The sequence below is a fragment of the Homalodisca vitripennis genome, chromosome 8, assembly GCF_021130785.1.
Source record: "Homalodisca vitripennis isolate AUS2020 chromosome 8, UT_GWSS_2.1, whole genome shotgun sequence".
Lineage (NCBI taxonomy): Eukaryota > Metazoa > Arthropoda > Insecta > Hemiptera > Cicadellidae > Homalodisca > Homalodisca vitripennis.
The window spans coordinates 7,733,610-7,746,661 of record NC_060214.1 but is presented as its reverse complement, the minus strand read 5'-3'; the positions used below and the strand labels follow the sequence as shown (position 1 = coordinate 7,746,661).

Below are 13,052 nucleotides of genomic sequence, written 5' to 3'. Positions count from 1 at the left end.
TTCAGACTTTAGATAATAGTTCAGACAATAGTTCAGACTTTAGGACAATAGTTCAGACTTTTTAAACAATAGTTCAGACTTTAGATAATAGTTCAGACTTTAAACAATAGTTCAGACTTTAGATAATAGTTCAGACTTTAAACAATAGTTCAGACTTTAAACAATAGTTCAGACTTTAGATAATAGTTCAGACTTTAAACAATAGTTCAGACTTTAGATAATAGTTCAGACTTTAGATAATACAACTTTAACCAATAGTTCAGACTTTAGATAATAGTTCAGATTTAGATAATAGTTCAGACTTTAAACAATAGTTCAGACTTTAGATAATAGTTCAGACTTTAGATAATAGTTCAGATTTTAGATAATAGTTCAGACTTTAGATATTAGTTCAGATTTTTAGATAATAGTTCAGACTTTAAACAATAGTTCAGACTTTAGATAATAGTTCAGACTTTAGATAATAGTTCAGATTTTAGATAATAGTTCAGACTTTAAACATAATAGTTCAGACTTTAGATAATAGTTCAGACTTTAAACAATAGTTCAGACTTTAGATAATAGTTCAGACTTTAGATAATAGTTCAGATTTTAGATAATAGTTCAGACTTTAAACAATAGTTCAGACTTTAAACAATAGTTCAGACTTTAAACAATAGTTCAGACTTTAAAACAATAGTTCAGACTTTAGATAATAGTTCAGACTTTAAACAATAGTTCAGACTTTAGATAATTGTTCAGACTTTAGATAATAGTTCAGACTTTAAACAATAGTTCAGACTTTAGATAATAGTTCAGACTTTAGATAATAGTTCAGATTTTAGATAATAGTTCAGACTTTAGATAATAGTTCAGATTTTAGATAATAGTTCAGACTTTAAACAATAGTTCAGACTTTAGATATAGTTCAGACTTTAAACAATAGTTCAGACTTTAGATAATAGTTCAGACTTTAGATAATAGTTCAGACTTTAAACAATAGTTCAGACTTTAGATAATTAGTTCAGACTTTAGATAATAGTTCAGATTTTAGATAATAGTTCAGACTTTAGATAATAGTTCAGATTTTAGATAATAGTTCAGACTTGTAAACAATAGTTTCAGTCTTTAGATAATAGTTCAGGACTTAGATAATAGTTCAGATTTTAGATAATAGTTCAGGACTTTAAACAATAGTTCCGACTTTAAACAATAGTTTCAGACTTTAGATAATAGTTCAGACTTTAAACAATAGTTCAGACTTTAGATAATAGTTCAGACTTTAGATAATAGTTCAGATTTTAGATAATAGTTCAGACTTTAAACAATAGTTCAGACTTTAAACAATAGTTCAGACTTTAGATAATAGTTCAGGACTTTAAAACAATAGTTCAGACTTTAAACAATAGTTCAGACTTTAGATAATAGTTCAGTCTTTAAACAATAGTTCAGACTTTAGATAATAGTTCAGACTTTAAACAATATTTCAGACTTTAGATAATAGTTCAAACTTTTAAACAATAGTTCAGACTTTATTAAAACAATAGTTCAAGACTTTAGATAATAGTTCAGACTTTAGATAATAGTTCAGATTTTAGATAATAGTTTCAGACTTTAGATAATAGTTCAGATTTTAGATAATAGTTCAGACTTTAAACAATAGTTCAGACTTTAGATAATAGTTCAGACTTTAGATAATAGTTCAGATTTTAGATAATAGTTCAGACTTTTAAACAATAGTTCAGACTTTAAACAATAGTTCAGACTTTAGATAATAGTTCAGACTTTAAACAATAGTTCAGACTTTAGATAATAGTTCAGACTTTAGATAATAGTTCAGATTTTAGATAATAGTTCAGACTTTAAACAATAGTTCAGACTTTAGATAATAGTTCAGATTTTAGATAATAGTTCAGACTTTAAACAATAGTTCAGACTTTAAACAATAGTTCAGACTTTAAAACAATAGTTCAGACTTTAGATAATAGTTCAGACTTTAGAATAATAGTTCAGACTTTAAACAATAGTTCAGACTTTAGATAATAGTTCAGACTTTAGATAATAGTTCAGATTTTTAGATAATAGTTCAGACTTTAGATAATAGTTTCAGATTTTAGATAATAGTTCAGACTTTAAACAATAGTTCAGACTTTAGATAATAGTTCAGACTTTAGATAATAGTTCAGATTTTAGATAATAGTTCAGACTTTAAACAATAGTTCAGACTTTAAACAATAGTTCAGACTTTAGATAATAGTTCAGACTTTAAACAATAGTTCAGACTTTAGATAATAGTTCAGACTTTAGATAATAGTTCAAGATTTTAGATAATAGTTCAGACTTTAAACAATAGTTCAGACTTTAAACAATAGTTCAGACTTTAGATAATAGTTCAGACTTTAAACAAATAGTTCAGACTTTTAAACAATAGTTCAGACTTTAGATAATAGTTCAGACTTTAAACAATAGTTTCAGACTTTAGATAATAGTTCAGACTTTAAACAATATTTCAGACTTTAGATAATAGTTCAAACTTTAAACAATAGTTCAGACTTTAAACAATAGTTCAGACTTTAGATAATAGTTCAGACTTTAAACAATAGTTCAAACTTTAAACAACAGTTAAGACTTTAAACAATAGTTCAGACTTTAGATAATAGTTCAGACTTTAAACAATAGTTCAAACTTAAACAAAATCAGTTTTAAGACTTTAAAACAATAGTTCAGACTTTAGATAATAGTTCAGACTTAAGAAAGAAGAACCAAGGACAACTGAAAAACGGTTTCCTTACGATTTGAACTTTCACATTTGGCCTGTAATCGTGAAACTGAGAACAATAAAAATTATCCCCCGAGTGTAAACTTTGAAACTGAAAAACAACAAATTAATTACGGTAACAAAAATTGGGGGTGATGGAAACATTAGTCAATCCTGAGAACAAAGCAAAGATCAGATGGCAACTTTTAGTCAAATATACTATTCGCTATATAAAAAGAAGAAAAATATGATTATTAGAAAGGACTACCAACCAAACAAATAAAAATGTAAATTAGAAGAGACAGTTACTAACATTATATACGGAGATAAGTATATATAGAATTTACAATGAAGAACTTATAGAAACTTAATGAAGCATTTGTGCATACACATGGAAAATTTCGGGGACACTTACAAAACTACAAAATTGGGGAGGCATTCACGGACATTTTTAAAACTTTTCATAATGTTTCCACATTGACAGTGATGATAAAAGTTCAAGAACATACCCGTGAAAAGAACACCACATATTTAAAATTTAAACCAAGTGCTGATTCCTTATTCCTGAATGCATAAATGAAAAATTGATGGTTCATTTAATTTATAATTTTTTTACTTTGTCTAGGAATTGCAAAAGGAATTAAATCTTTATCCTTTTTAATTAATTAATTTCATTGTAAACATTTCAATGTGTTTTAGCATACCTCGATAAATATTATAATAAGAACTAAAATAATTTTGCAATCATATACTTTTGAGCAACTTAAAAAAAAAAAAACTGAAATTTTTCTTAGGACATAAGGCTTCTTATATTTCATTAATGAATGAAAAATAAGAATATCAAATTTGTAACAAATGTATGCTAACCCGTTGCGTGTCCTGGAAGGCCCTCATGAGCAGTCGCACAAGGTGGTGTATTGCGCCGTTCTCGCGCAGCGGAGCGTGGTTGGCCTGGCACAGCGCTAGGTTGCGTATCAGCCCGATGACCGCCTTCACCAGAGGCCAACGCGACGGTGGGTGCAGGAGTTTCACTATCACCTGCATGCCGTAATTGAGCCGCACGGCATTCTGGGCCATCTCACTCTCCACGTGGCGTGAAGTCAGGTGTCTCAGTGCACAGACCTGCAATAGACACCAATATCGTTTTATGTCAACGTTCTTTCCCATTCCCCTACTCTTCTCCGGTTAAACTATTTTTAATCCTGCAAAATATAATAATTTTAAGTGGAACCCACCCTCTGGTTTAAAGAAAACAAATTCAAAATTCTTGTATAAACAGAGTAGATTAAAGTATGAGTATGAAATTCAAACGTTTAATCAATACAATTTTTTTAAATGATGTTTATAATTATGTTCAATAAAGAAAAAATGTGTAATTTATTGAAATAACCTATAACATTAAAAAAAATTACGAACTGGATAGAAGAAAAGTGAGCCGGAGACAGCTTGAACTCAAAGAGCACATTAATTCGGTAACTCACCGCAGGTTCAGTGATCTCCTCGCGGTCGCCGGCAGTGACGATGGTGCGGACCAGAGCGTCAACACCTCCGACCTGACACACGGTAACTTTGTTGCGTTGGTTGTTGCAGGTCAGGTTGGACAGTATACCGGCGGCACATGTCACCACATTGAGGTCTGTAGAAGCCAGCAGCTGCACCAACGACTGCAATAGTCCTTCTAGTCCGTCAACCTAGTCAGGGAACATCACAAGAATACATCAAACATCAGGTTATTAGATTACAAACTGCATCTAATATTGAATGTAACGTGGCGATGAAAATACCAAATTTTGTTGAAGAAATCTTCATTTAAGCCTATAAACATTTAAGAAAAAAAAAACATCGCAAGGTATTAAAAGCCTAACTAAAACATTAACCCTTCGCACACCACTATAAATCCATTAACTTTCCTTAAACACCAAGACAAATAAATAATTTGTGTTTCTTTAAGCTGAAAGCTAATTTTTATTATAACTAAATTATAAAAGGTAAAAAAAAAGTATAATAGAGGGCATTTGAGTTAAAATTAGCATATTTATTGATAAAATGTAATTAAACTAAAAAGTAACAATAATAAAAAATTGTAAGAAAAGTAACAAATTGTAACAATAATAATGAGATACATAGTAGACACGCACGCTCGTGACAACCGAGAAAGCAGTAATACACACCACAAATATGTTAGGTTACGGCTCTGTAGGGGACAGAACTGACGAGCAAGCGGTCGAAGTTAGACAAAGGGCGTTCCCGTTTCCGTGCCGCTGAGTGAAGGTCATCTATAAATACTTCCTTGGCAACCGCGATAAGCACAGTGCTTGCCCTGGCATTTCAAAGGCCTTTTGTGAAATAAAAAACTCCCCAAGAGACATAATCTATAATAACGGATAGGCTATAGCTGTCTTTGGAGATTTGATCAAAGTTTACCATTCTGATATATCCGTCTACGGCTTGGGAAGGGTTAAAATACACTGAACATATTGTAATACACTATGATTTCAAAATTATGTTTGATAAATAACTAAAATACCGAACTATCTTCAAAATTTTGGCAAATAATGAAAGAGCTTATTACATTTTGAAAACCTTAAAGAATCACCATCAAATAAAATTTCATTGTAAAAAAGTAAGAAGCCCAATGTAAACAAAGAAGAATAAAGGCGTGGTGCATTGGCACTTAGTGACTCAGATCCAACCCACCTTAGTACCGGCGTCTGACAAGTTCCTGAGGGTCCAGAGACAGTTCTGCACCAGTCTCTGGCTGGGGTGGCCCAAGTGCATGGCCAGAGCTTGCATCCCCCCAGCCTCCACTATGGCTGGCTTGTTACTGGAGCACACGGACAGCACTGCAACAGTATGGTTGAGAATGGTACATGGTGTCAAGAAAAGTATTATGGTTATAATGATGTGTAAGTAGATTATACAAGGTGTAACAAAAAAGGTTGGACTGGCTATGTATGTTCCGAATTTATGTATGATTTTAGGCTAAAAATGAAGAATAACTTTTTTCCAATTTCCACTTTGTTTAGCTGCTAGCCGCCATTTTTTATTTTATCAGTATCAACTTTAACCTTCTAAAACAGTAAATGTCTAAAAAGTATTAATTCAAGTTAGTCGTTACATTCTTGCTTTATAACCTTCACATAAATGTTCAGATTGCAACATAAAAATTTCAGAATTGTTGAGACTTTACATTCTATATCAACAAAAATGAATGTATGTCCTTTATAGAATCGTAAACTATTTGACCGATCATTATGAAAATTTGTATGTATATGTATTTTTCCACGTGGAAGGTATGCCTATGCCTATTGATGTAACTTGCCACTTGGCCGCGCTGCAAAAGATAAAAGTTCTCAAAGCACCTGCACATTATAAACTGCAATTACAAGACAGTTACGTATATTAAATAGCAAAACACTATTTGAAGGCGCTAAGTTATGAGGTATATTTGTCTTCAAAATAAATTTCTGGTTAAACTAAAAGCTTGAGTCTTAGACCACTTTATAATAAAGTACAAGTACGTGTACAATACACTTTTGACAGATGTTCTTGATCTTGGCAACAAGGCAAACTCTACATCGGCATTGGAAATATAATTAACTTAAACAGAAGTGCTCATACATGGGCAAAGCTTACGAAAAGCGTGTGAAGCCGCGGGAAACAGCTAGTACATCAATAATGGTGGGAATAAACTGCTTCCAGAACTGAAATTGGTTTGTTTTTTGGTCTCAACAAAAGGTCAACGTACCTTTCAGCACGCGTGAAGTGGTCCAGAGTAACTTCTCATAGTCGTAGCTGCGCATGATCCGCACGAGTTCTACGGGTCCCTGGCTGGCCAGGATGATCAGCTTGCTCTCCTGATTGCCATAAGCTAGGATCTGTAGGCAGTCGGTGACGATTGCCAGGAACTTGACGTTGTTGCGTTGTAGCAGAGCCACCATCTTCTGCAGCCCGCCGGCCAGCCTCACCGCCATCTTAGACCCTTCCTGGTGGAGCAGCAGATTGTGCAGCGTCGTGATGGCGTAGAATAGCACCGATTCCACTGGTGAACTGTGAACATACACAAAAATTACACAATCAAGCTTTCTTTGTCCTTTTGCTTAAAAAAAAAACTAGATGTCATTAAAAATGTTCAATTAATCCCAGAGATGGCAGACAAACTTACTGTAGTGGCAGTGTGTTTTAGGGAGCCCTACAATATGTAATTTTCTAAAGCTTATTTTAACATCCAATTTTTAAAATGTTACACCTAATTATTCTCACAAAAGACTAGAGAACTATGTTTTTAGTTCATTACCTCCACATTTCATTTTATAACTAACTTTGAGTAAATAACTTATATAAAAATTTCAAAATATACATCTGACTCCAAATGTTATGCTTTTTTTGTAATGTAGTTTGTATATGACTTAAGAACATTATACATATTTTAATGAAAAATCATATGTATGATTAAATGCAAATAAATATGCAATAAAGTCGGCAGCTGAAGCTTTGTAAAAAACTGATGTAATACAGCCGATGGGTTCTAGTGGAGATCTATGTTACTAACAATGCAAAAGAGGCAAAATTACATAATACGTTATTACAATTTAAAATTAGCAATTGCATAATACATTTGAATTAAAAACATAGATTCCATAAAATTACAAAAACGCAATTTTCAGGAGTTTCAACGTTCCATAAATAATGGGATCTGCACTCAAAGTGTTGAAAACCTAATGTTACAATTTTATTTTTTAAATTTTATATTTATTTATTACTTTAGTTAAACATTACATAATATGAAAGTATGTTAATGAGCCGTATGTGTAGCAAATATCACTTTAAAAAATATTGATTTTTTTAATAACAGCTGTAAGATGTACACCAAAAATAAAACACACATAATATGAAAGACAAGTTCTCTTGATATTAATTGAAACAGACAATTTGACAGTAATCTTCAGGGTCCAAACTATAATTGCAACAACATAAGAGATACTAAAACAATTTTTGGAATCAACAACAGTAAAATAATGTTTTTTTTAGTAAATTTAACACTTATTTTCAGGGTTGCTACAGGAGTCCAATAATGAAATTCCCTGACTTTTCCCTGATTTCCAGACCAAGTTTTTCATTTTTCCCTGACTTTTTTCGACGCAATCCCCAGGGTTTTTGGCAATTAATGGGTGGAAAAAAGCGGTGTTGAGGCTAAAAAGCGGTCGTCTGCAGGCTTGGACTCGGCGCGGCGGCAGTAAGTTTATTTGTGTAAAGGGATTTTTTATTTTTCCCTGACCAACGTCGAAATTCCCTGACTTGAGACCGGATTCCCTGACTTTTCCCTGATTTCCAGTCCTGTTTATTTTTCCCTGACTTCCCTGATTTCCCTGACCTGTAGCATCCCTGATTTTATACTCATCGTGAGCCAGACTTTGGTTGAATTCTAGAAGTCTGCAGTGCAAAGAAAATTTTGAGTTTTGTATAGAGCTACCATCAGTTTGGTCCAAAGGCAAGAACACAATTGTTTGGTACAAAAAATTAAAACCTAAATAAAAATGTGTATTAAATTATGTATTTGTTTATCACCACAATAAAGTAGCGTTTCCATTGGAAACCAATCAAACAAGGTTTAGAGTAAAAAGATCCACAAAATGTCAGTTGTACAATGGGGAATTCTTCTACCTGAGCAGCTTGACCAGCGCAGGAATGCCTCCACTCTTGAAGATGGCCAGGAGCCCCTGCCTGTGGTGCGAGAGGTTGTGCAGGGTGCCCACAGCCCCCTTGGTGGTCTCCAGGTCGTTGCTGTTAGAGATGGCCCGCACCAGAGCCGCCACCATCTGTAGTCACATGGAGACATCAACATCTTTGCCTTGGAATGTGAGATATTAAACGACAACTGCTCGTAGCACTCAAATGTGTGGTGAATTTATACCCATAAGGGAGCATGTTGCTTCGTTCAGAAAAACAGATTTTTCCACTCGCCTATACTTTGTTGTTTTTGTTATTTTAATCCGTAGATAAATAAAAGAATCAATTATTTACTACCAACATCACTATACAATAAAAATTAAAGTTTACAAACTTGGAGTCTAGCAAAGTAAAAAAAAGACACTCTGCAATGTTAATTTTTATCAAAACTTGTTATAAAAAATTGGGTATATAATATTATTACAAATATTGCAAATTGAAAAATATTGAGTCAAATAAACATACAAATGATTGTAGGCCTAATTAATTGTTGTACACTTAGAAAATACTTGAAAAATATGAACTGGCTACCTGATTGAAATATTCATTAAATTAATTCATTACTTAGTCTTTTATTGTTATAAGGTAGCTGATTGAAATAACATAGTTCCCTTAATTAAAAAAAAAAAAACTGTTTCATACCAACATGACAGATAAAAATAACTGATGAAGCAATATTAATTTCTAATAAAATGAACAAGTTAATTGCCATAAAATTTGTATTATCTTATTCTCCGTCTTCGAAAAATTTTTCATACACAGAACTTGGTTATTTGTATGCCTAATTAAAATTCTTTGTACAGTAGATGAAAAATTGCACATTATTCAGTAACAAAAGTGATATAGGCTTATAATTACATTTTTTTAATAATAAAAAATATAAAAACATGGTAAAATCTAGATCAAAACAACCTTTTACGTATTAATTAAATTAACTATTCTATACTACTAAGGATAGGTAGAGAGAAAATTAAATATACTGTTACATTAAAACAACTGTATCTGTGAAAGCAAAGAAACACAAAATACTTGGACAAATAAATAGAAAAAAAATTATTATTAAATGGAATTTTTCTTTGTTGAAAAAGTATATACTTACAGCTTGCTGTCATCACAATGTTTCAATGCAAAGAAAGAAACACAAACTTTAGTCTTTTTTTCTAGATGTCACTCACTAAATGTACGAACATCTACATAAAAAACAATTTGGCCACTTGTAAACACGAGAAAAACTATAATACATGTGCTAGGGATCTGCATATACAAGAGGGTAATTTCTTCATAAAATATGTCTACGTTTTTGCCAAATTTTAGTCAAAAGGTAACAACTCTTTCACATTACATTCCAGAAATTACTGTAAATGAATTAATCCTGTCATGAGAATGTAATTTCATAATCGCTTAACAATAATATAGATGTTTTGGAACGTAAACAAATAAATTACATTATTCAGTACAATAAATTTTACTAAATGTTTTTACATAAATAAATGGTGCTATTACACATTTACTGAAAAATAATGAGTAAAGATATGACGGTAAGATGAGCCACAATCTGGTGGAGCGTACCTGGGGACTGTTCATGATGGCGTGGCGCGAAGCCTCCTTCTTGGACAGCTGATGGACCATCATGGCTGCCTGGGAGACGACCACCTGGTCCTCGTCGTTCAGCAGCTTGATCAGCTCCGGAATGGCTCGGGTCGCGAGGTCGGCATCGTCCTGTCGCACAAAACAGTTGTGAGAACAGAGAAAATGCAACATGGATCTTTTACAATAACCTTCCTTTATTATTAAAAGAAATGGTAGATAATAATAATACGAGAAATGGGCATAAATTATATCTTATGGTATTTACTAAAAAAAAATTGCAGTGTGATAAAAACAGAGGAACCGTTTTGAACTTTTAACACAGGATCACATCTAGATTTAAAACAGATTCTACAGTGTTCAAAAGTCAAATGTAAGGACAGTCTGTTCAAATGATTTCACTTATTCCCCCCTCCCTTCTTTCTTTTATTTATTTTAATACATACAATGCTACTTTAAGTTTATTTTATTATTACAATAATTTTGCAATTTGATTATATTTGCTATAAATATGATGTTTTGATAATTTACCTAGTCTGTATTTAATGTTTGTAAATATCTTTTAAATAATTTGAGGTTAAATTACCTCATAAATTATCTAGCCTATTGTTGCCTTATAATAACATTAAGAAAAATCTGCAGATGTTTTGTGGACTTAGATTTGTGAATTGAAAGGGGATCTATCAACATGAACTGGGTTGCTACAGGAGTTCAATAATGAAATTCCCTGACTTTTCCCTGATTTCCAGACCAATTTTTCATTTTTCCCTGACTTTTTTCGACGCAATCCCCAGGGTTTTTGGCAATTAATGGGTGGAAAAAAGCGATGTTGAGGCTAACAGGGTGGCAAATATAAAAAAGCAAAAAATAAAGTGAACACAGTTTAATACGTACAAAAAGATTGATTTAAATGATCTTTTACAACACAGAAGTAAAATACGGCGCGGCGGCAGTAAGTTTATTTGTGTAAAGGGATTTTATATTTTTCCCTGACCAACATCGAAATTCCCTGAATTTTCCCTGACTTGAGACCGGATTCCCTGACTTTTCCCTGATTTCCAGTCATGTTTTTTTTCCCTGACTTTTCCCTGACTTCCCTGATTTCCCTGACCTGTAGCATCCCTGATGAATAATTTGATTTCTAACATTTTCTTCTAGACCTTAAACCTTGAAAAACAATTGTACAGTACTAATATTATATTTGTTCTATACATAAGCAGGGTTGCTACAGGAGTCCAATAATGAAATTCCCTGACTTTTCCCTGATTTCCAGACCAAATTTTGCATTTTTTCCCTGACTTTTTTCGACGCAATCCCCAGGGTTTTTGGCAATTAATGGGTGGAAAAAAGCGGTGTTGAGGCTAACACGGTGGCAAATATAAAAAAGCAAAAAATAAAGTGAACACAGTTTAATACGTACAAAAAGATTGACTTAAATCTGCAGGCTTGTACTCGGCGCGGCGGCAGTAAGTTTATTTGTGTAAAGGGATTTTATATTTTTCCCTGACCAACGTCGAAATTCCCTGACTTTTCCCTGACTTGAGACCGGATTCCCTGACTTTTCCCTGATTTCCAGTCCTGTTTTTATTTCCCTGACTTCCCTGATTTCCCTGACCTGTAGCATCCCTGATAAGAATACATCAATTGTATGGAGCCATTGGTAAATGTACTAATGGGCCATTCCGTATAAAATCAACACACTAAAATAAAAAAAAATTGTATTTAAACACCTCAGAATTTGATGACATTTGGTAAGAAGGTATAAATCAGAAAAATTTCCAATTTTCACACAAATATCTCAAAGTGCTTCAAAGTTACGGATGTAAGATCTTTAACTTGCAAAAATGCACCTTTTAGAAAAAAAAATCATTATTTTGAATTTGATTTTTCAAAAACGCTTTGTATGTCAGAGAATGTTGTTTTAATCAATTAAATCAACCCTTCCTACCATAGATACGTAAAGTATTATGTGTTGAAAATCAAAATCAACTGCATTTAAAGTAAAATGACACAACTCCCATCTCTATAGCTCTATTAGAAGAAAAACTACGATGACTTCAAAATATGTTGTTTGCGGTTTTTTGTGAATTTTTGAGAAATTTTACAACGGTTTGAAATATTTTGGGGGGAAATTCGTAATTTTCCTGTTTTATATGAGGACTACCTTCATAACAAATTTCATCAAATTCTGAAGTGGTCAGGTTTATGCTCTGTGCTGATTTGATATGGCACTAATGACCCTACTGATACCTTTAGTCTGCAAAGAAAAGACAACCAACCTCATAAAACACAAGAAACAAAACTCATGTACCTAACTTGGATGTGCAGTGTAATCAAATGTTAGCTTGTCTCGTACCTGTGTGTCCAAGTGTACAGAACATTTCCTGTTCTATTGATGACAACACACCACTGGTGTGACCCCTTATTGTCAATGGAGGGGAGACAGGAGATAGAGTAACATTTGCAACACTGTCATAACCCTCTCCCTTTCATTGTCCATGTTGCTCAATGCAACACGAATCTTGGCCAATAAGTGCAACCAATTTCATATTTTTTGACTTGCTTGGTTCTATTTTAAGTGGTTTTTAAAATGTATTTTTAGGTTTTTAATTAATGCATTTTACAATAAAAACTAGTATACAAGATCCAGGAGCATTAAAATTATAAATACTAATTTTTAAATTAAAAATGTTTTATAAAATAACAAAGATGAAAACATTTTTGAAAATCATATTTTGAAAGTAGTAATACAATAGTACAATATAAAATAGTTCAATTTAATGTTAAAGCTATTTAAATTATAAATTTAACACTATCTACTTTTTTACACATATGAAAATTGTAACATGAAGAAATAATGAGAGTAATTAAAGAAAATGTTATTCTTTTTAGTGAAATGAGTAAACAGTTCCCTTTTTAACCTTTTTCTATCCTTCCTCATGAGTTAAAAGACTGTGTGAAAATCTTATCTGATAAAACAAAGGAAGAGAATCTGACA

General features: G+C 32.3%; 1 protein-coding gene across 4 annotated transcripts in view; it reads right to left on the bottom strand.

The window, feature by feature from the left end:
• The window catches only part of LOC124367237 (armadillo segment polarity protein), a 34,780-nt gene that overhangs the window by 9,867 nt on the left and 11,861 nt on the right, over positions 1 to 13,052 (bottom strand). For 3 of the 4 annotated variants that reach the window (XM_046823919.1, XM_046823918.1, XM_046823916.1), the window contains exons 5-11: positions 10,037 to 10,186; positions 9,567 to 9,572; positions 8,402 to 8,556; positions 6,486 to 6,787; positions 5,435 to 5,580; positions 4,219 to 4,428; positions 3,605 to 3,859 (exon numbers count right to left, since the gene is read on the bottom strand). In XM_046823919.1, coding sequence (XP_046679875.1) covers positions 3,605 to 3,859; positions 4,219 to 4,428; positions 5,435 to 5,580; positions 6,486 to 6,787; positions 8,402 to 8,556; positions 9,567 to 9,572; positions 10,037 to 10,186 — 1,224 coding nt within the window. The remainder of the gene's footprint in view (positions 1 to 3,604; positions 3,860 to 4,218; positions 4,429 to 5,434; positions 5,581 to 6,485; positions 6,788 to 8,401; positions 8,557 to 9,566; positions 9,573 to 10,036; positions 10,187 to 13,052) is intronic. The other variant, XM_046823917.1, reaches the window with a different exon arrangement.